Below are 25,283 nucleotides of genomic sequence, written 5' to 3' on the forward strand. Positions count from 1 at the left end.
AGGATCCGGGTTAATCAATAATATATTCCCCAATCCATCAACAATCAATCCCCAATATTACGAAGATGGCCATCTTATATATGTCCCCCCCTTCCCCCACTCACGACCCCTCAATGGTCACTGTCCCTCACAATGTCTCTGGGCCCCTCCAGACCAAGGTGAAGGTCGGCTTCTCCGCACACGGGTGGTTGAACGAACCCCTGGCTGACGTGCTCCACGTGCACGTCGCGTACCGGGGACAGCTGCTGCAGCGCACACCTCCTTGCCAAGCAAAGGGGGGGCAAAACAAAGCGCGGCTTGCAAAGCGCGCGAGGCCCAAGGTGCGACCCGTACGCGTCCTTGTAGACGTGGAGGCGACTTGTGCCGGACGCTTGGTTCCGTGCACGAACCCACGGCAACTTGACGTGTAATCGGTAATTACCCCGCGCAGGTAACTCCTTTCGCCAGACGGGCTTTCAAATGCAGCGTCCCCCACGCTGCTCAATATCGACACCGCTCACGTCGGAGCTGGGCGAGGAAGAAGAAGATCGCTGCTTCTCCCGGACCTCGTGTCTTTTCTTCTTCCGTTTCCGGTCTCCTTTTCCCCAGAAGGGCTCCTGACCCTTTAATCACAACAACCTTTAATCGAATAAACATTAATAAGCAATGACCTGAATAGTAATTCACATAAATTCACATAAATCCGTAACACATGGTGAAATGTTGCCAGAGATGGGCTGGACATTTGGTGTGGATAGGGGAAGAAAGAATGGCAAAGAAAGCAGATATGTTGAGGAAATAAGGTAGGAGGAAGCGAGGTAGACCGTGGTTGAGGTGGGAAGATTATGTGAAGAAAGATATCAGTAAAGTGGGGATGGTTGGAGGGTGGAGAGAGTTGGTTGAAGACTGAGGGGAGTGGAGGAGTATCATGGTCAAGGCAGGGTAGGAGCTTAGTACCATTGGACCTCACCCCTTATAAAGGGAAGAGGAGGAGAACAACAACCCCCCACATTTGTGAACATGTACAAAAGTTCCAGTACCTTTTTATGTTCCCATATGCAGGTATTATGTTATTCGGTTGTCCGTCCATGTGTCCGGCGTGATAACTTGTGAATCGTTAAAGGGATTTCTTTTTTTTAACAAAACTTCGGAGAGGTATGAAATACGACAACAAAATAATACAGTATAGCAATATATCCTAACAAAATTATATAGTATCAAAATAATTATTGCCAATATAGTAAAAACAAAAAAGGTGTCAGTTGATGGTAAAAACCAATTAAACTTTTTTTCTGCCCCTTGGACAAGGTCGCAGACGATCAGAAAAAAAAGGCAAAAGAAAAATCAGAGAAAAAAAAAGTTTCATGATTTTTGCTGCAATTGTTTTCATGTGCTACAATTATTTTGTGGCTATATTACCGTATAATGAGCTCAATCGACCGATCATCTGTCCATGTACTTTTGTGTACGTGATATTTCAACAACCATTGAACATTTAGCTTTCATATTGCAAATATCTATCCCTCATGCCATTATCTCAACCTGATTAGATAATGGCTGTGATTGGCTAAATGTTGGTGACATGGAGATGTCATACTGCCCAGCCTGAGCCTTGCCAAGAAACTGCTTCAGCAGCACCAACACTATTTAACAGAGTATGCCACATCAAGCATCAAGGGTATTTTCAAAAAAGGCATTGGCAAAGTAGCCTCCTCGTAAATTTTGGAGCTCGCTGTCCAATTAGCAATGTCTTATTTTGATACATGTGCTGGGAGGAGGTTGCAGTAAAGATGTGGACTAAATGTCCTGTAACGGTGTATGCTTCTGTTGATATTTAGATAATCATTTTCCTCGACTGAATAAATGTCTTATTGACCTGATTTATATTTGGAATTTTTTACCTTTGTGTCCTGCAAAAGACTGACACTGAGTTGTTTGCAGGTGATGTCTATCCTGTGAAAGTGGAATGCACACAAAACAACAACGATTCTTCTGTTTCAGAAGCTTTGAGATATGCTTCTGTAAAGGAAGAGTCAGATGTTCCTTTGACAAATGGCAGTGCTGCCTGTTCTGCAACAGGTGAGTTCCTTAATTCATAGATACATCAATTAGGAGTATAGGATGAAGCTAGATGAACCACAGTTGTTACCAAACCTGTCAGTCAATCAGAACCATACAGGTACGAGTTCCTCCCTGACACTGTCACAACTCCTTTTGTCACAATTCCTCAACCTATCACCACCTAGCCTTTTGTTCTTCTTCTCCTCATCATGCCCTCTCTCCATGCTCTTATGTAATCTGACACACTGTCAACAGCTCTCCCTACCTCCCCCTCTCTTGTACCTGATGTTCCCTATTCTTTAATGGTGTGGACCTCAAACATCTGCGGCATTTGCTCAGACCTGAATGATTTCTCCATACAGGTTGCTTCTAGCAAACCAAACTTGATCTGCTTAACAGAAACCTTCCTCCTTCAAGATGTCTCTGACTCCTTAGTATCTTTCCCTGATTACTCCCTCCTCTGGTATGATAGACCTGAGCCTTGCCCTGGTGGCAGAGTTGCTCTCTATATGAGAACTCTATTCCTCACTCTCCCTGCACGACCACACCCCAGGAGATTCCCCCTCCTCCAAATCCTTGTGGCGTCTGGTCAAATCTGTTTCTGGTGTTTGTTCCCCTTCCATCCCGTCCCTTACCTCAAACAGCCACAGACCTGACGCTGCACGAGAAAAAGCTGATTGCCTCAACTCTTTGCTGCCTCAAAATCTTGTGTCCCAAACCCATCTCTCTCTGAACACACCTTACCCAGTCATACCCAGTTGCTCCTGGACTCTGTATCCTTCTCTCACTACAAGGTGAAGATTCTGTCAAGCCATGACTGTTTCTGCAACTGGACCAGATGGCATCAGCCCACGGGATCTAAAATCCTGCTCTGCCGTGCTGTCATGCGCTCTCTCTGTTCTCTTCACCCTCTCTTTTGCTCAAGATCATCTGCCATCAGCTTGGAAATCAGCCAACATTACCACTTTACACAAAAAGGTGCAAAAACAAATCCTTGCAACTACAGACCAACCAGCCTGCTCCCAATCATCAGCAAGATCATGGAATCCATCATTGCATCTGATATTAAATTCTTCCTCTTCTCCAATGGCTTGATCTCTGATAAATCAATTTGGATCCAGACCAGGCCACTCCACAATGGGCATGCTGCTTCTGCTGTCTCAACAATAGGTGGAGGTCCTCAATGCCAAATACGAAATCAGCGCCGTCTCCCTTGACATATCCCGTGCCTTTGATATGGTTTGGCACCCCGCCCTGCTCACCAAACTCTCTTCTTATGGTATCCATGGAAATCTCCACGCATGGCTTGCGGACGTCCTCCCCTGTCGTCGTCAATATGTGGTCCTCAATGGAATTCTCTCGTCTCCTTTTCCTGTCTAGGCTGAAGTTCCTCAGGGCAGTGTTCTGGGCCCTGTGATTTTTCTGTTCTTCATCAATGATCTCTCTGACTCTCTGGAAAATCCTCTCTATCTCTTTGCTGATGACTTCACTGTCTGCCACTCCATATCTCATCCCTCAGATCGGCAGGCAGAAGCGTCTTCACTCTCTGCATACCTGGACAAAATCACCAACTGGTCAAACAAATTGAACATGTCATTCAATCCTGGAAAAGCTCAGACTCTCACATTGTCTCTCCGAAAAGACGGTCTGGAAAACCCTCTGTCACTCAAGCTTTTGGGTCTCATTATCTGCCATTATCTTTCCTAGGGAAAAACCATTTCCAACTGGCCTCCAAACGCAGTCGCTGACTGGGTATTGTTACGGATTCGTCACTTCCGTTGTGGTGGTTTTCATCCACTGTAAACATTTTTGATTCCATGTACTATTATTGTTGTCGTTTAAGTGAAATAGAGATTACTATTTTCAAAAGGTAAAAAAGTTAATGTTTTAAAAGAAACCGGAACCGGACGAAGACGAAGAGGAAGAAGAGAAAAAAAGAAGGCGGAGCGAGTGAGTCGGACAAGAAGCCGAGCTGCTTCAAGGTCCTGAGCGAACGTTGGCGAACGAGGGTCACGTGTGAACTTTGGGTTTCCTGGGAAAGGGATTCCTGCGACAGAGTTATCGCTGTGACAGATCAACCTGCGTGTCAGGTTTTGCGGTTGATTCCGAAGAGAATCATCGGAGTGCCGTTATGCCACGAGAACGGGTCGTCGGCCATTTTTCTGACGGGAAGAAGGAGACCGCTATTCACGTGACTACAGCGACAAGCCCTCCAACCGTGATTATTATGAAAGTTAGGAAGAGTTTGAAGCACTGAATGCTGCGTAGCAGCCGAGCCAAGATTCTGACATGGATTAACCGTGAACTCCACGTTCCTAAAGGCGTCCATGTAGTGAATACTTATAGGCCTCACCACCCAACCACCAGGAAACCTGGCTCTCAGCTCAGCCTCCTTCAAATAGTGCTATAGATTTGCTTTGCTTTGGATTTTTGATCAACCCCTTAACCTTCATTCAACAAATGAAAAATAAAAATCAGAGATTGATGAGATGGAGTTTGGCTTTGCAGGAGTTCAACTTGGAAATTGAGCATGTAAAGGGCAGGGACAATGTCGTTGCTGATGCTTTGTCCAGAGTGAACTAACTTTGGAAATTTCTGTGGGTTGTTTGGAAGTTTTGTTGCTTTATTTTTGGGAAATATTAATTATTGTTGCTCACATGAATTGATGATTTGGATGTGAGTTTTACTTTTGTTTGTTAAAAGAGTTTTTGCCTGCAAAGAAAATTTTCCCTATGTTCAAACTTTCTTTCTTGAGGGGGGGGGGGGGAAGTGTTACGGATTCGTCACTTCCGTTGTGGTGGTTTTCATCCACTGTAAACATTTTTGATTCCATGTACTATTATTGTTTTCAAAAGGTTTATTGTTTATGAACTGTTTTCAAAGGTGAAAAAGTTAGAGTTAAAAGAAACCGGAAACCAGATCGGGAACCGGACGACGAAGAATAAGAAGAGAAAAAGAAGGCGGAGCGATTGGAGTCGGACAAGAAGCATCGTTGCTTTGCGGTCTGGAGCGAACGTTGACAAGCAAGAGTCACGAGTGAACTTTGGGTTTCCCGGGAAAGGGATTCCTGCGACAGAGTTGTTATCGCTGTGACAGATCAACCTGCGTGTCAGGTTTTGCGGTCGATTCCGAAGAGAATCGTTGGACTGCCGTTATGTCGAGTACGGGCCGTCGGCCATTTTGACTCGTGCGCCTTGCGAGTCGCGCAAGGTTTCTTTGCTTCACTTCAGCCGTTTTCACCGCATTCAGACGTATCTGGTGTGTGTGTGTGCAACGTGGCTTTTGAAGGTTAATTGGCGGTTCGCTGACTGTGAGCCACGGAACGTCCATACCCGAGGGTGTGATTTCCCAGTCGCCTGGAGGGCGCCTTTGGATTTCCCAGTCGCCTGGAGTGCGCCTTTGCACAGCTTTGGCAGCAGGACTGTAACTGCCAACCCAACGGGATTCTGGTCTCGATTGGACATTGATATGACGACTGCTGGAGGGAATCAACTTTGGCTTGAAGCCGGGAATAAGAGACATTGGGAATGTTCTTGGTTCACTCACTTGGAGCACAGTGTTATATGTTAAGAAACTGATGGTACCATCATAGGACACATATTGATTGTACTTTTGACTATGATTATTTTTGTACTGTTATTCTTGTGTCATCTTAATACAATACTTGTTTGTTTGTAACAATTGGTGTGGCTTCACCATTGATCTTTGACATACAGAATAACACATTTTTCTGCCGTGACTCCTCTCGGGGCTCGGAGGTACACCGTGACCAGGGGGTTGGGGAGGAGCACGTAACGTAACAGTATCTCCATCATGAGAAGTCCTTTATTGGTACCACTGAGCCTCTCACCACATACAAAGCTTTCATCCACAGCTTGATGTCGCACTGCTCTCCCCTCTGGGCTGGTGCTTCTGACTCACACCCAGCTCAGCTCCATGCTGAAGAAAACAAAACTTTTAGATTCATTGGTATGTCCCATGATGAAGCTGATCCTTTCACACTCACCACAGGCAGGTTGTTGGTCTTTCTGTCTTCTACCAACTCCTATCCGGCCATGCTCCCCCTGCTCTGTCTGTGCTCTGTCCCCCAAATATTCCTTCATGACAGAGAAGACCTGCCATCAACCCTCTTCTGGTGAAACTGCCTAAATCAAGACTCTCTACTCACCTTCGCTCTTTCATTCCTCTTTTCTCTTGCCTTTGGAACAAACTCCCACACTCTCTTCAATCCCACTCCTCTCTCCAGGTCTTTAATACAGCTGTTCACCACCATCTCTGATCTTCCCCCTTCCAAGACCTTGATCTTTTCTACCCCCGTTAATTCACCCCAGATCTGCCTTTTTCAAAATCCGACTTCTCTCCTGAAAGTCCTAATGGTGTCCATTTCTTTAATGGCCCACTACCACCCACCCATCCCCTCTCCCTTCCACAGATCTCCCGATATCCCTGCTCTTCTGTTACTTGTGTGCTTCCCTCTCCCTCCCTCCCCCCTCTTGTCTCCAGCTCCCTTTGGTATATGTTTTTATGTGTCTCTGTTTATGTTTTTGTATCTTATGTGTTGGCTCTTACATGAGCCTCGGATTTTTATACAATAAAATAAAACATTGTCCACCCTCTTGGAAATTCTGATCATGTCGCCATCGAAGTTCAGGTTTCTTTTTCTTCACCATCAACTGTTGTCCATCGTGTCCATTGGACTGTCTTTCAATATAGCAAGGCTGTCTGGGGTGCCTTACGTTCTTTCCTTGCCGATGTTCACTGGAACTAAATCCTTTGTCACAATCCATCTGAAGCTGCTAAAGAAGTTACTGAGTGGAACCGTGTTGGTATAGACCTCTTTCTCCCTTATCGGACCTACCAAGTGAAAGAACACTCTCAGCCATGGTTCACTCCAGATTGTTTGCTGTTATCGCCCATCGCAATCACTTTTTCAAACAGTATCACTGTGTTGGCTTGAGTGAGGCACATCGTTTGTTTCACCTTGCGAGCAACCACTGTACACGAGTATTGGAGAATGCCAGTCGATGATATGCAGAATCTATTTGTAATTATATCTCAAATAAACAGCTCGGTTCTCAAGATTTTTGGAGAATTGCTAATAGCGTTCTCAACCATAATCAATAATGAATTCCTGCCCTCTTCAATTTCCCTGAAGTGCTTACTTCTCCTATTGATAAAGTCAACCTCCTTTGCTGAGCATTTTGCTGCAAACTCCACACTTGAAGATCATGGACAAACATTGCCTGTTTGTTCTTCTCGTCTTGACACCAGGCTTTCCACTGTCATCAGCACACACAGGAAAGTTGCTAAGAATATTCAAAGGCCTGACATTCGAAAATTTACTGCACCAAATAGAATCTCTTCAATTGCTTTGAAGATGTTTTCATTTGAACTGTTTTCTGTTCTCTCAAAACTGTGTTGCTTTTGCATGTCAAAGTCGATGTTTCCACTTACTTGGAAGCAGGCTTCTGTCGTCCCTGTCTTTAAAGGCTCCGGTGAGTTATCAGATCCTTCTAACTATCGGCCTTTTAGCCTTCTACCCATTATCAGCAAATGTTTGAATCCTTGATAGAACAACTCATGACTCATCTGGAAACCCACAACCTCCTAACTGATGTTCAGTCTGGCTTTAGACATTTATGGTCTTCTGGTGATGTGCTACCCTAATCATTGAACATGTGAATGGGGCTTTGGATCATCGTGGAGAAGCCAGGGTTGTTGGTTTCGACATCTTGAAGGCTGAAATCATCTGGCATTTATGGAAAATTGCTTGATACAATCTCTGACTTCCTTACAAATCGTCAAATCGTCAAATCTCTGTGTTACATGAGGGACAGTAATCCCCTGTCCATAACACGAATGTGAGTCCTCAGGGGTCTGTCTGTGTTGGGTCCAATATTGGTCATGTTATGTATCAGTGATCTGCCTGATTGTATTCTTTCTCAGTTATGCATTTACGCAGATGACTCAACACTGTATACTACCTACCCAGGAACCTTGTCTCCTCTTACCCATGAACAGGGGCGTCGAGAGCCAGCACGGGCCCCGAGGCAAACAACCTCGGGGCCCCCATCCCCACCATTTCTCTCTTTTATAACCTTTTAAGGAACTTACTTTCATGAAAACCAAAAAACTTTTTGTTAAACAAATGGTCACTTTTAGTCAGCTGTTTGATGGAAAATATAGGAGAAAGCGAGATGTTTTGACCATTTGAGTCAATTCGCACCCCTGACTGTCAAACACTATTTCTCCCTAAGATTGAAAAAAAAAATATGTGAGAAGACGGTTCATAATTTTTTTTTGGAGAAAGAGGATACAAACCCATTTCTTTGTAACGCACATTTCTGGTTAATAACCATTTTCTGTAAAGTTTGAAACTGTACCATTAACAGCGGCAAATGTTTTGTTTCCGGCAAGAAAAAGCAAAATCGGCTTCAGGGTTTAAATGGAACGATGAGGAAATGAGGATCAGTCGATGAGGGGTTTCACTGCACTGTTTAAAAAAAATTTTACAGAAGATCGGCCCGGGGCACTGGTTCTTTCAGTCGCTCAACACATCTGGCAGTTTCTTCCCATCCATATACTATATCTGTCCCAAGGATTAAGACTATAAGGTATTCTTCTGTTTATTTTTCCCCACAAGGGATCATTCTGGAACAGCTTATCTGCATCCTGATTTCCCCTCTATCTCAACCTACCTCAATTCAAGGAAAATGCCAATAGATTCCTCCTTTCTGTCTCATGTCTGATATGTATACTTTCGTTTATGTAGCCCCAACCTCGAGTGGCCTTAAATTCTTTGTCGCAGGGGATATCTTATAAATATGGATGTGCATTGAGGGTACGTACCCCAATGAGTACCGCCAAACCGTTTGCACCCAAAGGAAACACATTTGTAAAAGAGTGAGAACCCTGCGTCCGGAACAATTGATGTCAGGAGTGAGAATCGAATCTGGGCCCTTTCAGCAGCACCACAAAAAGTGTAAGGAGTGTAGGGTGAAATTGTACGAAAAAGAGTTGTACAGCTACGTTAAGCCAAGGTGAGCAGGACCTTGTGGGTCTACTTGAGGAGGATATGGAGGAGCTAATTGCCCAGGAAGCTGTAAATGAATATAACATTGTGGGAGGAGGACCAGAAGGAGTAGCAGTAGAGGTGCCGACAGCTATCGAGGACCCAACCCTCACCAGCCCCTGGAAAAGGCAGCGCTGATGGCACGAATAGTGGGTCGCCGTTACCATCGCAGTCCAACAGCGACCAGGTGATGTTGTTGATTAGTCAACTAATGGCACAGATAACGAAGAAATTAGAGGAGGGACAAGGTGGCTGGCATAAGGCATGACATGCATTTGGGGCAGGCAGAGGTAAATGCTGATATGAAGGCTATGGGCAAGGAGATAGCTGCAACGCTCAAGGCTGTGTGAGTAGGGGTGTCTGAGCATGTGGATGGTGTCCGGAACGAGATGGGGGCAGGTGAGGCTAGAATGATGCAGGAGATAAATGGGATAAAAGAAGAGGTGAATGGACTTAAACAAGGAAAAAAAGGACTTGCAGAGGGTCAAAAAGAACTGAACAGCGAATTAGAAGAAATAGAGGATCTAAAGCCAGCTCAGGAGGGCAAGTAACAAAGAATGTAAAATGGGCTGTGATGACCTAACACAGAAGATAGAATAAATGGGATGAACGATAGAGACAAAAGAACGGAAAATGAAAGAAAGAATGGAAGGCACTAAAGTAATCTTAGAAGAAGAACTAAAGGTGGCAAAGATGGAAATAATAAAGATATGAAATGGAATGGATAAAGGCAAAGCAGAATGATTAGAGACAAGCGAGAGGGCAAATAATGTTTAGGAGGAGATCGTGGAATGTGTATAAACGATGTGTAAGGATCGGGATAGTGCATGGCAGGTGCAGGTGGAGAGAATATGAGCGATCAAAGCGGACCACGACGAGGTGCGGCTGTGTGAGCTGGAGGGAATTCATGGTGTGAAAGGGTGTGTGCCGAGGTTTGGTGGAATACAGAACCCGGGTTTCCTTGGAGTGCCGAGCCTGAGTGTAATGGAGAGTGTGTCTGAGCGTGCAGAGTGGAGTGCATGAAGGAGCGAGAGTACGGGTCTTGCACCGACTCAGATGGGGGTAACCGTTACCTTGACTGAAAGGAAGGGTGAGGTTACCGAGCGGAAAATATTTTAAATGTTAAGATGTTCTGGTCCTCTGCGCAGGAGATTAAAAAGAACAGGTTTGTAATCTGTACCGGTCCAAAGGAGGTCACATTTCAAGGCACTGCATGTCACTGTGTGTTAATGGTCCATGCCAGCAAAACGCCCCTATGCAGATCATTGAAAAAAAAATTCCCAAGGAATGGTGTGCGTCTGAGTGTGTGCGGCACAAATGCTTCGCGGCACAAATGGCAAATTCAGCTACGGGACCTTTGCAGGATGGCTCAATGTAAAGTAATGCGTAAACTGTCATGAAGTGAGATTGACTGTGGAGTGCATCGTGTGAATAGATGGTGTGCAAGAGATCGTGAGATGGCCGGTGTGTGTAAGTTGCGTGCGCTGGTCCGCGAGGCGATTTGGGGATGTACCGGATGTACCGCGGCACGAGAGTGGGCGTGGTGAAGGTTACAGGGCGGGGCGTATGTGTGTGACCTCTGCGGGGGTGTTTCGCACATGAGCTGTGGAAGTGGAGAACACGTAGGAAAATCTGCCGAATGTCAGTGCGAAAATTTAAATTAATTGGCAGGTTACGGATGTGCCGCCAAACTTTCCCACAGTGGGGGAATTACATAGGACAGAATATTTAGTGCGGAAGCGGGTTAAAAGCTGGAACGCCAGAGCAATCGCTGCTGTTTGAACGTGTTGGGCACCCGAGGAGAAGCTGCCTACCTGTTCAAGTCATGGAAGGATCGCCTGCCGAGATCAATTGTGTTGCCAGGTTTGGCGGTGTTAATCGGTGTCAGTCGTTGCTTAACATCCTGTTAGGCCGTGAACCTATCCATGGCACAGCGACCTGCGGGTCCAACGGTTGGGGAGAGTCCGAGAAGTCCCACTCGTGACGCACCCCAAATCCCACGTCTGCTACAATATTTTCGCTCTGTCTGCTGCTTGGGAGTAAAAGCAAAATTGAAAATAATTCCAAACAGGAGAATTACTGTTTATAATGACATCGTAAAGGACACAAACAACAGGCACAAATTACCAAAGTAACGTGTTGGAGTGAGTGATGTAATAGCCTGTGCAACGCCAATATTTTCCAGAAATTATTTTCAAATGAATTTTACAATCTTTATTTTTTTTCGATTTAATTAAATACTTAAACACTGTTGAACACAAATCGGCTTCTTGTTACTTCCACTATCCTCCAGTTTCGCAGTACTTGGACATGTTAACTAGGGTGGTGTATGACGGTGATGTAGAAGACTGCTTCAGTGCTTCAATGGCGCTTAACATCCGGAATTTTTCTTTTTAACAATTCTCAACTTCATTATTATATTTAAATTGAAGTATATTGTTACAGATCCGGGGGACGGCACTCCCGTTAGCAAGGGGGGGGGGGGGTTAATCCCCTTGTCCTGTTAAGCTGGCCATCCGACTGGTCCTGGGACTATCTCGCCACTTCCGGTCAGCGCTGAATAGGGTAGTAGGCCAATTCTTCCTATGACCTAAGTACCAGCGCCTTCCGGTAAGCGAGGAAATGAGCTCTGCCCGAGCCGCGACTGTAATGGACATGGCGAGTGAAGCGAGCCACGACTCAGGCCGTTAACAAAAGACTAAACCCGATTATAAAGCGTTTGGCCAAAAATCGCGCCACAGGTACTCAATTGAAAGAAAAGACTAAAGCGATCGGATGAGAGGAAGCCAAAGAACCAACAAGGGTAAAGGAAGAACACAGGTTTATTTCTATCTACAAGAGGAAATGAAAGAAGGGCATTTATACAAGTAATGGAAGGAGCAGGACACAGAGCAAGCTTATCTACACATGCTTAACTTATCCCCAGGACAATACAGACAGAACGAACACACTTACACGAATGGGAGAAAATGGCAATGGTAAAGATGGCAGGGGGAGAAGAATCCAGGCAGATGGTTCGGGAGGAAGGTCCGGGGCAGATGGGTCAGGCGTTGAGGTCTACGCTCGCGGTTCACGCTCCGGGCTCGAGGCAAAATTGGCCGGCAGCTCCGTGTCTCGTTCACGCATGGATAATGTGAATATCTGGCCGGTATTGTCACCGTCAACGGACCCAACTCTCCTGCCTCACAACTCTGCCGTGCTCATCGGTGCTCCTCTCTCCCTTCTCCCTCATGAACCTCCTCATGCGTCTCAGGTGAAGCAGTCCCTTCCAGTCGCTTTTATCACTCGTCTAGGAATCAAGCCGCCGGCTGCGAGGGCACGCCTACCGGGTCGCTCACCGCGGTGCTGGTTGGCTGTTAGGGCTGGCCGACTCCACCTCCGACGTGCCACGCCCGTGATTTGGCGGCTCCTCCACCTACGGACTGGCCGACTCCACCTACGACGTGCCACGCCCGTGATTTGGCGGCTCCTCCCCCCTTCTTCTCCGAGATGAGCACATGGGCAATGGAGTCTTGCGGGATAGAAAACCAGCCAAACCAAAGGGCAGCGAACGCTGCCTGGCTGTTACTTTGCGGAGATGTGGGTGAGGCGATTGGGGCATTGAAAGGGGCCTATCTTATTTGATTCATGCAACGTAGAGTCAAACTATTGGAAACACAGCCTTACCTGAAACACATAATAATGAAATAACTATGAAGAGGGCCTATGGTTCGCTACGTGTTGCGATGTGGACTAACTAGGGAACGACCTTTGACCTTTACAAGAAATGGAGGTATTTACACAAAAGAATTATTTACAAAGGGTATATTTACAACAATTTACAAAGTGCAGGGTTCTCAAAACCCCAACACAGCACCCTAATTCCTCCAGGCACGTCCCGGGCCGAAAAAACTTTAACTTAATGTGACACTCAGATGTAGTAACCCTCTACGATTAACCTCACCCTTAAGTGCGACAGTTTTAAAACACAATTAAGTATGTCCCCCTGCTACGTTGCATCTTACCTAACAGATTCACACCCACAGGATAACCGAATTGTGGAATTATTTTCAATCTATACATTTAGCCGGTGGGGAGCATGTTATTTACAAGTGACATTATTTTGACTATTTACAAAACTGCAAACCCAGGACCTGTCATCTGGGAAACAAAAAGAACCCTGCGGGAGGGAGGAAAAGCATGCACTGCACCGATACACCATACCCAAGTGCCCGGGGATGCACAATTGATATTGCAGTGCACCCCTGAGTACAAGAGCATCACAAGCACCAAAGCACCATCAGCACCAATGAACACCAGAACAACCACACAAAGCACCATCCAGTGCTCATTGCACACACATTTCAAATAAAAAGCAACAACGGTTGTCCGGTTCGTCTTGCTGCTCCCACTGCTGGCCGATGTTTCTTCCTGGTGTTGTCCTTCTTGTGGCTTGCTGCCTATTTGCACAATAATAATAAAAAGCACAAAACGTGTCCATTTTTATTTATGGCCCACAGGGGCCAACTATGGGTGGTCCACCTGTAGGGCAAAAGGGGCCACCTCACCATGGTCCACAAGCCAACTCTTCCCTGGCCATCATGGCCGGTCCCAGCAGAGGGGCCAGGCCCCAACATGTGGGGTCCATATGGGTGTGGTGCTTAGCCACAAACATGTGGTCCATAAGGTGGAGCTAGGCCGCAAGTCGTGCGGTCCATAAATTGGTGCATCGGTCCAGGCCGCTGGCAGCGGCGGCTCGGGCACACAGATGCGGCTCCCGCATGCTTTCCCTCAGTGCCCAGAGAGCACGGTCCATGGGTGGGGAGGAAGACAAAGCAGAGTCAGCGAGGTGCAAGGGCGCAAGGGTACACATCAACACAAGGCAATGCAGAGGTGAGGTGCGCATGGAGAGCGAGCGGAGAAAGCTCGTCCCTATCGTACGTCACCCCCCCTGTCACCTAATCTACCCTTGCCCCTTACCCCATATTTACACCAATTTACAATTCGTCTCTACGTCCTGTCTTCCCCATATCTCCTTATACCAAATTCGTCCCCAATCCCTCTTAACCAAATTTGCCACCAATCAATTCATCATCAATCCCTCCTAAGGAGGAAGAGATGGAACAACAACACTATGTCACACCCACGTCGTGATGCGTCTTACCATTCCAAAACATTTGCAACAAAAATACCAAACCATGGTGTGGTGTGGAGTCCTGTCGTCACCTCAGGTGAGTGGATGTAGATGGTGCGAGGAGATTTCAATCCTTACTATCCTCTAAATGACTTTAACGTTCTTTACACTACCCGGGGACTTTCCCTGCCAAACCATTGGCTACTTTACTCTATGCGGTTCTAAAAACCGAACTCCCATTGACCAAACTGTGGTGCTCATCAATTTGGGGTCTCACTCCCCCGATTCAACTCCCTGTGCCTTTGCACAATTTCAGGACTGGGTCGTGTGGCGCTCCCAGCAAGTCCGCTCACCTGCACACCTCCGCCACTGCAGTTGCCTCCGAGCTTACCTGCTCCTTACCCTAACCTATCTACCTGGGGAAGGCCCTCTGGCGCTCTCCCCACTCGGTGCTCTCTCTGGCACTGGGCTACCCGGGTCCGTCCTCCGGATCCTCGGGCCCCATTCACAACTTTACCGGCTCCCAGAGCCCACCTGCGGCCTCACCTGGCCGACATCCTCACAGTGGCGGAGTGCCCATTTAACCATACACACTAACAGGCCACACGCCCAGCCATTTCCACGTCACTAATGCACCCATCCAAACACCATTCTACCACACGCACCACAGATGCCAATATCCACCACAATTTACCTATACCCTCTACCTACTCTTAAACTACCCTCCCCGGGTATTCGTGAAGGGGGTCCATCTTCCCCATCCACTCCTTTTGCACCAACCACTCCACTCCACATATTCCACCCTACTCACTCCACACCATCCATTCCATACTCCATTTACTCCAGACCGGTTATTTCATTCAACCATTCTCCATACACCTGTTCACTTGCACACCTGTTCACTTGCACACCTGTTCCATCACACCTGGTGCCCCCTGCACCCTCCTTCCTCCGGGACCATTCGCTCAATACAACTTGCAATCGCACTTTTCACCATACGCTGCTCCATCACCTCCTTCACACACACACATCTCTCACGAGCAATTCCTCATTTGCTCAACACCAAGATTCTCACACACACGGCCATTCTCAACCAATTCCTCATTTGCTCAACACCAAGATTCACACACACACAGCATCATCTAACTAGCTGCCTTCCCCTAATACTCGTGCTTCCCCGTCATCCCATTACACTAATGCACATACCACGTCCTTATCATCCACTAATCTATTCTACGTCCCCACTACTTGTACAATGTCACTACTTAACTCTACAGTTACCTATTGTCATTTCTCTAGATCCCTAATCATTATCCTAACCAGCCCTCGGCGAGCTTACACTGCCAAACCCCACAACTATTGCTCATGTGCCCGTGCGGATGTGAGGGATGGTGGATTTACCATCCTTCTACATCGGGCATCTCCCACTATCAATTTTGCCCATCCAATTTTTTTTTCCAATCAAAATTTGCCAATCATCTTCGCCAATCAAATTTACCAATCCAATTTGCCAATCATCAATTTCCTACCCCTACCAAATGTCCATTAAACTTGAGCCTCGGTGCGTCATTACATTCTCAAAGCTCGGCTTCGCCAAGCCGAGCAATGAATGCGGGTGGTTTGTCTACTGCGGTTCGGTCCGTCCGGCATTCGGTTCAGGGAAGGAGGTTTACTCCGGCCAAGATTCCAAGGTCCACCTCGGCGCGGAGCCTTTCGGTCTCCCACCCGCTGGCCCAATCTCGCCTGGCCGGAACACCGCAACCACAAGGGGGTGCCGTCCCAACCCTTCCTACCTTCCCTCGCACTGGGCCGCCCGCTCCGCTTGGCAGAGCGCGGACGCGACCGTGCAGGGCGAGGCCCGGCCCGGATCGTGCACGGCGGTTCTTTTGAAACCGCCATGATTACGACCCTCGCCGGTTCCCTCAGTACCCAAAGCCCGGCACGGAGCAAGGGCTCACGTCAGCTAAACATCGGTCTAACCGCTGCTCCGTTTAACGTCGATGCTTCACTTGCATGCTCACACCACGCGTTCCATTCCTTATTCACACATCCAGGTGTCTCCATACACTCCGTCATTGCACCTTCTCTTACACAGCACCCAGGTACACTCATTCCACTCACAGACTTCGTTACACACCTGACCACCGCAAACCTCCTCGCACACTCGTCGTTCGCACACTTCATCAACACACCTCCTCGCGCCCACTCCTCGGTCACATCCTCTGTGACAACCATGGGTGTGCACTCTTTTGCACACCCCATCACGCGCTTCAATGTGCCCTCCCGCACCCGCGCCACCACCAACTCACTCTCCGTGTCACTCTCACCACCACACTCTCTCCTCGGCGCACACCTTTTCCTCACATACACCTCCGTTCCACACCTTTCTTGTGCACCCTCTCCCGTTACGTCCTCCATAACACTCACCACAGGTGTGCACTCTTCTGCACACCCAATCATCACCGCACACCCTTGCTCACCAATACCTCTCGCACTCCCCATAGCCGGACATCCTTGCACACATCCTCTTTTCACGCACTCTGCACCAGTCGCACACCTCACCAGCGGCCTTTCATGAACGCCCGGTCTAGACCAACACCCAAGCTCACTGAATCTCCCCTCACACCATATACATTTCCGAGCATATCGCCACTCACCTCGGCACCTCTTCCCCTTCGCTCCACCTCCGCCACCTGCAAACTCTTTATTTGGTCAGTAAGCACATCATCACGCTGTGAGCACAGACCTTGCACCAATTCCATCACCTCCTCCTTTATCTCCTTCTTAGTCTCCCTCCGTCTCTTTTTAATTTCACCCACTCCCTCTTCCACCTCCTCTAACTTCTGTTTCACCTCTTTTATTTCCCGGTGCGCCCCTTCAATTTCTTCCTCTAAGGCCACCTTGGTCGTTTCTATGTGCATCCTGACTTGCCGTTCTTTTGTCTCCCTTGCCTCTACCACCTCTTCCAACCTCTTCGTCAGTCCCTCATGTACCGTCTGACATTCCTTCTTTGTCGCTATTAGTTCTTTCTTGATCTGTTTTTGTGTCGCTTTCAACCCCCCTATTACCGCCGTGTTCTTTTCTACCTGCTCCCCTAATTCCTTTTGTCCCACTGTCAGCTGCTCTACTCCCCGCGTCAGGTCTTCTATGCCCCCCTGTAACCTAGCCGTGCTGTTCCTCACCTCTTTCTCCATGCGCTCCTCACCCCGCTTTACCTCCTCACGTACCCCCGCGACCTCTTCGCTCAACCTGCGGTTAACCTCCCTCTCCAATTCCTTCTCCTCATACGTGGCTTGCCCCCTCGCCAACCCCTCATTAATTTCTTTGGCTTGGCCAATTATGCCCCCCAGTTTGTCCCATAATCTGCTTCCGAATCCCTCCAATTTGCTTCCTAGCCCCCCAAATTTGCCATTGAGCCCCCCTATTTGGCTTCCCATGTCATTTCTCACTTCCCCAAATTTACTGTCTAGTCCATCAAATTTGGCTTTTAGCCCCCCGATTTGATTTCCCAATCGCTCCACCATTCTACTTTCCAATCCTCCAATTTGGTTTCCCATCTCGTTTCTCATTGCTCCAATTTGGCCTCCCAATTGCTCACTATTCCTTTCCATCATTTGCTCCATTTCTCTGCTGGATTTTTCAGCCATTTTTGCCATATACCCCCATCATCTGCGCCATGAAGAGTTCCAGTTTCACCAGTGCCGCGGGCTCGACTAATGCGGCCATGTGCGAGGCGCCATCTTGTGCGCCTCCAACCTCATGCAAGGCGCCGCCATCTTGTGCGCCTGCAAACCCCTCTACCGCATCCTCATTGCTCTCTTCCTCCCTCTCTCCCAATTCCTCCCTGGGGTCCTGGGTTGCCTCTAAACCCTCTTCTACCTCCCCTACCGGCATCCGATCGCCTTGAATATCCATGGCGCGACTTTAATTTGGCATATTAATAAAACTTTCGGCCACTCCAAATTTTGACCAAATTTTTAGTTGTTTTTAAAATTTGGTTCGGGCCTCAAATCCCACTCCCCGACACCAATTGTTATGGCCAATAGCACAATTGGTGTCCAAAATTTGGGCAAAATAAATTTAGTCCCAGGTTCCAGATTCCACACCTGACACAAATTGTTACGGATCCGGGGGATGGCACTCCCGTTAGCAAGGGGGGGGTTAATCCCCTTGTCCTGTTAAGCTGGCCGTCCGACCGGTCCTGGGACTATCTCGCCACTTCCGGTCAGCGTTGAATAGGGTAGTAGGCCAATTCTTCCTATGACCTAAGTACCAGCGTCTTCCGGTAAGCGAGGAAATGAGCCCCGCCCGAGCCGCGACTGTAATGGACACGCCGAGCGAAGCGAGCCACGACTCAGGCCGTTAACAAAAGACTAAACCCGATTATAAAGCGTGTGGCCAAAAATCGCGCCACAGATACTCAATTGAAAGAAAAGACTAAAGCGATCGGATGAGAGGAAGCCAAAGAACCAACAAGGGTAAAGGAAGAACACAGGTTTATTTCTATCTACAAGGGTAAACGAAAGATGGGCATTTATACAATAAATGGAAGGAGCAGGACACAGAGCTAGCTTATCTACACAGGCTTAACTTATCCCCAGGACAATACAGACAGAACGAACACACTTACACGAATGGGAGAAAATGGCAATGGTAAAGATGGCAGGGGGAGAAGAATCCAGGCAGATGGTTCGGGAGGAAGGTCCGGGGCAGATGGGTCAGGCGTTGAGGTCCACGCTCGCGGTTCACGCTCCAGGCTCGAGGCAAAAAGCGGCCGGCAGCTCCGTGTCTCGTTCACGCATGGATAATGTGAATATCTGCCCGGTATTGTCGCCGTCAACGGACCCAACTCTCCTGCCTCACAACTCTGCCGTGCTCATCGGTGCTCCTCTCTCCCTTCTCTTTCATGAACCTCCTCACGCGTCTCAGGTGAAGCAGTCCCTTCCAGTCGCTTTGATCACTCGTCTAGGAATCAAGCCGCCGGCTGCGAGGGCACGCCTACCGGGTCGCTCACCGCGGTGCTGGTTGGCTGTTAGGGCTGGCCGACTCCACCTCCGATCATGACGACGTGCCACGCCCGTGATTTGGCGGCTCCCCCCCCCTTCTTCTCCGAGATGAGCACATGGGCAATGGCGTCTTGCGGGATAGAAAACCAGCCACACCAAAGGGCAGCGAACGCTGCCTGGCTGTTACTTTGCGGAGACGTGGGTGAGGCGATTGGGGCATTGAAAGGGGCCTATCTTATTTGATTAATGCAACGTAGAGTCAAACTATTGGAAACACAGCCTTACCTGAAACACATAATAATGAAATATCTATGAAGAGGGCCTATGGTTCACTACGTGTTGCGATGTGGACTAACTAGGGGACGACCTTTGACCTTTACAAGAAATGGAGGTATTTACACAGATAATTATTTACAAAGGGTATATTTACAACAATTTACAAAGTGCAGGGTTCTCAAAACCCCAACAATATATTCGATGACGTAACATATTCTATGAACTCTCAAGATGGTTCTCAATCCCATTTCCCTGCAAAAGACTGATGCTGATTTGTACACAGATGATGTCTATCCTGTAAATGTGGAAGGCAGACAACACAACAATGATTCAGCTGTCACAGAAGATTCAAAATGTGCTTCTGCAAAGGAAGGTTCAGATGATATTCACAAGACAAATGGAAGTGCTTCCTGTTTTGCAACTGGTGAGTGGAAACGTAAAAAATGAACATTCAAACTTTTGTGTTGAGAAAATACAAAATTTTGGGGAATGTGTTCAATATTTTGCATTTTGATTTTGACCAAAAAAAAAAAAATGTGTTATTTGTTTCTGTAGAACGATCCAGAAGGAATATGGGACAAATAAGGTCCAGGCGCAGCTTGACAGTGAAGAAGAGGCCTTTTATGAAGAAACGATCACGACATCAAGACTCACTTCTTATAAATTATATGTTCATGTCTGGGCCTCGCAACACCAAGATTAACATTAAATTAAACAAACACAAAAAGGTTCTAAAAAGGCGAATACGTTATAAGTGTAATGTGTGCAGAATGGATTTTGCTTCAATGAGTAACATCAAAATACACATGAGGATCCACACTGGAAAACTCCCCCACAAGTGCTCTGTCTGTGATAAAGATTTCTCTTGTAACAGCAATTTGAATAGACATATGAAGATCCATACAGGAGAGCGACTTCATAAATGCTCGATATGTGATAAAGGTTTCTCTCAAAAAGCCTATTTGAAATTACACGTCAGGATCCATACAGGAGAGCGACCTTACAAATGCTGCATATGTGATAAAGGTTTCTCTCATAACAGCAATTTGAATAGACATATGAAGATCCATACAGGAGTTCGACCTCACAAATGCTCGATATGTGATAAAGGCTTCTCTCATAACAGCAATTTGAATACACATATGAAGATCCATACAGGAGATCGACCTCACAAATGCTCGATATGTGATAAAGGTTTCTCTCAAAAAGGCTATTTGAAATTACACGTCAGGATCCATACAGGAGAGCGACCTTACAAATGCTGCATATGTGATAAAGGTTTCTCTCATAACAGCGCTTTGAAATCACATATGAGGATCCATACAGGAGATCAACCACACAAATGCTCGATATGTGATAAAGGCTTCTCTCAAAAAAAACATTTGAAATCACATTTGAAGATCCATTCAGGAGAGCGACCTTACAAATGCTCCATATGTGATAAATGTTTCTCTCATAACAGCAGTTTGAAATCACATATGAGGATCCATACAGGAGATCGACCACACAAATGCTCGATATGTGATAAAGGTTTCTCTCAAAAAACCCATTTGAATTCTCATATGAAGATCCATACAGGAAAGCTGAAATCTGAAATACCAGGATATGAAAAATGAGGTTGAGAGGATAAGAAAATGACAGCTTTTAAAAATGCAAAAATTTATTAATTTGGTTCTCCATCTTCTCATAATAGAGAAATATTGCAAAATTGATGCCACAAACTCAAATGGTAATATAACTTAATCTTCTTTTTATAATATAACTTAAACTTAACATTGTGCTTCTTTCAGGGTTTTCCTTTGGTTTCCAGTTTGTAATTCTTGTTTCCGTCTTGCCATTTATTCAGCAAAGTTCCATTTGAGTTTTTTGATTGTGATCTGTGTTTCGGAATTTTGTTTTCTTTCTGATTTAGTTGTTTTTCTCGTCCCTTTTTGATTATGCTCAGATGGTATCTTTCCATGGCAGTTTGGACATCAATTGCTTCTCAATCTTTGCTGTCGTCCATGTTTCATTGACCTGTGTGATATGGGGAGAACAACCTTGTTGTAAAATTGTTTGTCAGATGAAGTCTTCTCCCTATTACGAAACTTGAATTTTTGAAGGGTTTTGCAATGAAGAGAGGTCCTAAAAGCACAAATGCACTGCCTGTGTTTTTGCGAATTCTGGAAAGATACCTGTTACGGATTCGTCACTTCCGTTGTTGTGGTTCTCATCCACTGTGAACATTTTTGTTGCATGTACTATTATTGTTGTCGTTTAAGTGAAATAGAGATTACTATTTTCAAAAGGTAAAAAAGTTAATGTTTTAAAAGAAACCGGAACCGGACGAAGACGAAGAGGAAGAAGAGAAAAAAAAGAAGGCGGAGCGAGTGAGTCGGACAAGAAGCCGAGCTGCTTCAAGGTCCTGAGCGATCGTTGGCGAACGAGGGTCACGTGTGAACTTTGAATTCCTGGGAAAGGGATTCCTACGAAGGAGTTGTTATCGCTGTGACAGATAAACCTGCGTGACAGGATTTGCGGTTGATTCTGAAGAGAATCATCGGAGTGCCGTTACGCCACGAGAAGGGCCGTCGGCCATTTTTACCTCGCGCAGGATTTGCGCTTCGCTCAAGGTTTTTCACCTCGCTTCAACCATTTTCACCGCATTCAGACGTTAAACTGGTGTGTGTGTGTGTAACGTGGCTTTTGAGTGGGAAATCTGCGGTTCGCCGATTGTGAGCCGTGGAACGTCCATACCCGAGGGTGTGATTTCCCAGTCGCCTTGAGGGCACCTTTGCGCAGCTTTGGCAGCGTGACTGTGACTGTCATCCGAACGGGATTCTGGTCTCGATTAGACATCGTTCTGACGATCACTGGAGCGGATCGACTTTGACTTGATGCCGGAATAGAGACATTGGGAATGTTCTTCTTTTCGCTCACTTGGAGCATAGTGAGTTATATTGTACGAACCTGATGGTACCATCATAGGAAATATATACAGTCACGTGAAAAAGTAAGTAAGTTTTGACCATGTAAAGTTTTGACTTTTTCAACATATTTCAACATACAGCTATTTGATCTTCATTTCAACAATATTGATAGTTAAAGGTGATATAATATAACAAATATCATGAAACATTTACATTTTGTAGCCCATTGTATAATTTAAATAAACATAAATGCAAATTTCGCATGTGGAAAAAGTAAGTACACCCCAAGAAATGTTTTTTAAATCTTTTTAACATATGTGGACATATCAATATTTGATCTTCATTTAAACAGTATCGAAAGATAAAGGTGATCTAAATGAACAAAAAACAATGTCAAATTGACTTTGCAATAATTTATTCAACAAAAAATTGTTGCACAGCTCGTTTCAAATCCCCCCACAACATCTCAATGGGATTTAGATCCAGGCTTTGACTTGGCCATTCCAGAACCCTCCATTTCTTTCTTTTCAGCCATTCCTTGGTGGATTTACTGGTATGTTTAGGGTCATTGTCATGTTGCAAGGTCCACCTTCAGTTGAGCTTCAACTTTCCGACAGATGGCCTCACATTATCCTCAAGCACCCTCTGGTACAATGAAGAATTCATAGTGGATTATATGATGGGGAGCTGCCCAGGCCCTGATGCAGCAAAGCTGCCGCAAATCATAATATTTCCACCACCATGCTTTACAGTTGGTATCAGGTTCTTGTGATCAAATGCTGTCTTTGGTTTTCGCCCAACATGTCTTCTGGTACTGTGGCCAAATAGCTCTATCTTTGACTCATCTGTCCAGAGCACATTGTTCCAGAAGTGCTGGTCTTTGCCTAGGTGTTCATTGGCAAACTTTAGTCTTGCCCTGATGTTCTTTCTGGACAGCAAAGGTTTCCTCCTGGCACACCTCCCATGTCGATCAAATTTGTGCAGCCTCTTTCTAATGGTAGACTCGTGCACTTTGACATCAACAGTGGCAAGAGCTACCTGTTGGTCCCGTGATGACATTCTGGGGGTTCTTAGAGACTTCTTTCAGCGTCTTGCGGTCTGCTCTCGGTCTGAACTTGCTGGGGTGGCCTGGCCTGAACAAGTTGGCAGTTGTTTGGAATCTTCTCCACTTGTAGATGATCTTCTGGACAGTCGAATGATTGATTTCAAATTGTTTGGAGATCTTTTTAAATCCCTTCCCAGACTCGTAGGCATCTGTAACCTTCTTTCTGAAGGCCTTAGCGAGCTCTTTTGATCTAGGCATGGTGATGCCGCACATTTCAACAACAAAGAGCAAACCAAACTAAATGTCTGAGGTTTAAATAAGACAGGTTCCTCCAAGATCCTCTCCAACGATGTTCTAATCATTTGCACCTGAGCTGGTGCACCTGATTCTAATTTTAGGTATTTGAAGTAGTGATAAATGTAGGGGTGTAATTACTTTTTTCTCATGCGAAATTTGCATTTTACGTTTATTTAAATTATACAATGGACTACAAAATGTAAATGTTTCATGATATTTGTTATATTATATCACCTTTATCTGTCAATATTTTTGAAATGAAGATCAAATAGCTGTATGTTGAATTTTCTTTTTTTAAGTCAAAACTTTACATGGGGTGTACTTACTTTTTCACGTGACTGTATATGATGTATGATCACTATATATGATCACTATATATATAACACTAGGTATGATCGCTTTTATTTAATTCTGTCCAAATTCAATTTTCCAATGTTTTCAGAATAGCTTCATGTGTTTGCTGAGATCTATGGTCCTAGGTCGTCACCAATTCACATGCACCTGAGAATCACTGACTAATCACTTTTCTGTGCTGGACTCATACCTGACATGTTTGCAAATTTACCAGCCCGTTTCATCACAAAATCTAACATCTCCAGCCAATTTAGGCAATTTTTCCTTCATTTGTGGGACAGTCAGACAAAATTGATCAGACAGATAATGAGACAGTTCATTGGTAAAAAATTTCCCACTTTCCTCTCTGACACTTTCAGGAATAATGCATTCAGCACGCCCTTTGTTACAACAATTCATTTACTCAATATTCAATTGCAATTTTTTTTTAAATTCAACTTTCAATGATACTCAAACTTCAAACATTCAAAGATTTGAAAACCACCTCAAAATGTTTTGCCAAAAGTTATAATCAATCAATAATTCTTGACAATTTTAATTCAATTATATTCAGATTATTATTGAAATTTAATAGTTATTCTCCAATTCAACTTCTGATTTCCACACTAATCCATTTCCCTGTCAAATTGCTCTTCCATCAAATAATATCCTCGATTTCCATAATCCTCATCTGATCCTACGGAGCTTGAAAGCTCTCCTTTGTACCAGTGCAATCATCTAACTCCACAAAAAAAACTTGTGGTACTTTCCGTACCCTCTGATCATGCTGATTATTTTTATCATAATTCCAAATACATGTATAACAATACTATCCATCTAAAAAAAAACATTTTCTTTATAATCATTGTACATTTGTCATGATATTACACTAACGTGACAACATCATTGTGTGTGTGAATCAGCCCTTCTTTTATGAGCTTTAACCACGAAGGAAAAAGAGGAAGAAAAAAAAAAACACAAACAGGGAGGGAGAGGAAAGGAGGAAGAACAGGAGAGATGATCTCTTGTGATAATGATGACAGAAGACAAGCAAGGAAAGGAAAGAAAGATGGGGAGAGAGAAAGAGTGAAAGTGAGACAGAAAGAGAGGAAGATAGAGATAAAGAAAGAGAAAGAGTGAAAGAAAAGATGACGTATTGATGGAGGTGGCAAAATCAACCAGCATTGGAATT

At 45.6% G+C, this 25,283-nt stretch overlaps 1 protein-coding gene across 1 annotated transcript in view; it reads left to right on the forward strand.

Annotated features, from left to right (window-relative positions):
* Window positions 1–24,997, forward strand: part of LOC137425329 (uncharacterized) — a 106,486-nt gene extending 81,489 nt beyond the window's left edge. The window contains exons 3-5 of the mRNA XM_068113678.2: window positions 1,921–2,058; window positions 19,791–19,931; window positions 20,063–24,997. Of these exons, the coding sequence (XP_067969779.2) occupies window positions 1,921–2,058; window positions 19,791–19,931; window positions 20,063–21,123 (1,340 nt within the window). The 3' untranslated portion in view covers window positions 21,124–24,997. The remainder of the gene's footprint in view (window positions 1–1,920; window positions 2,059–19,790; window positions 19,932–20,062) is intronic.
* The last annotated feature ends 286 nt before the right edge of the window (window positions 24,998–25,283 follow it).

This window comes from Myxine glutinosa, chromosome 1 (assembly GCF_964187855.1).
Source record: "Myxine glutinosa chromosome 1, kmMyxGlut1.1, whole genome shotgun sequence".
NCBI lineage: Eukaryota > Metazoa > Chordata > Myxini > Myxiniformes > Myxinidae > Myxine > Myxine glutinosa.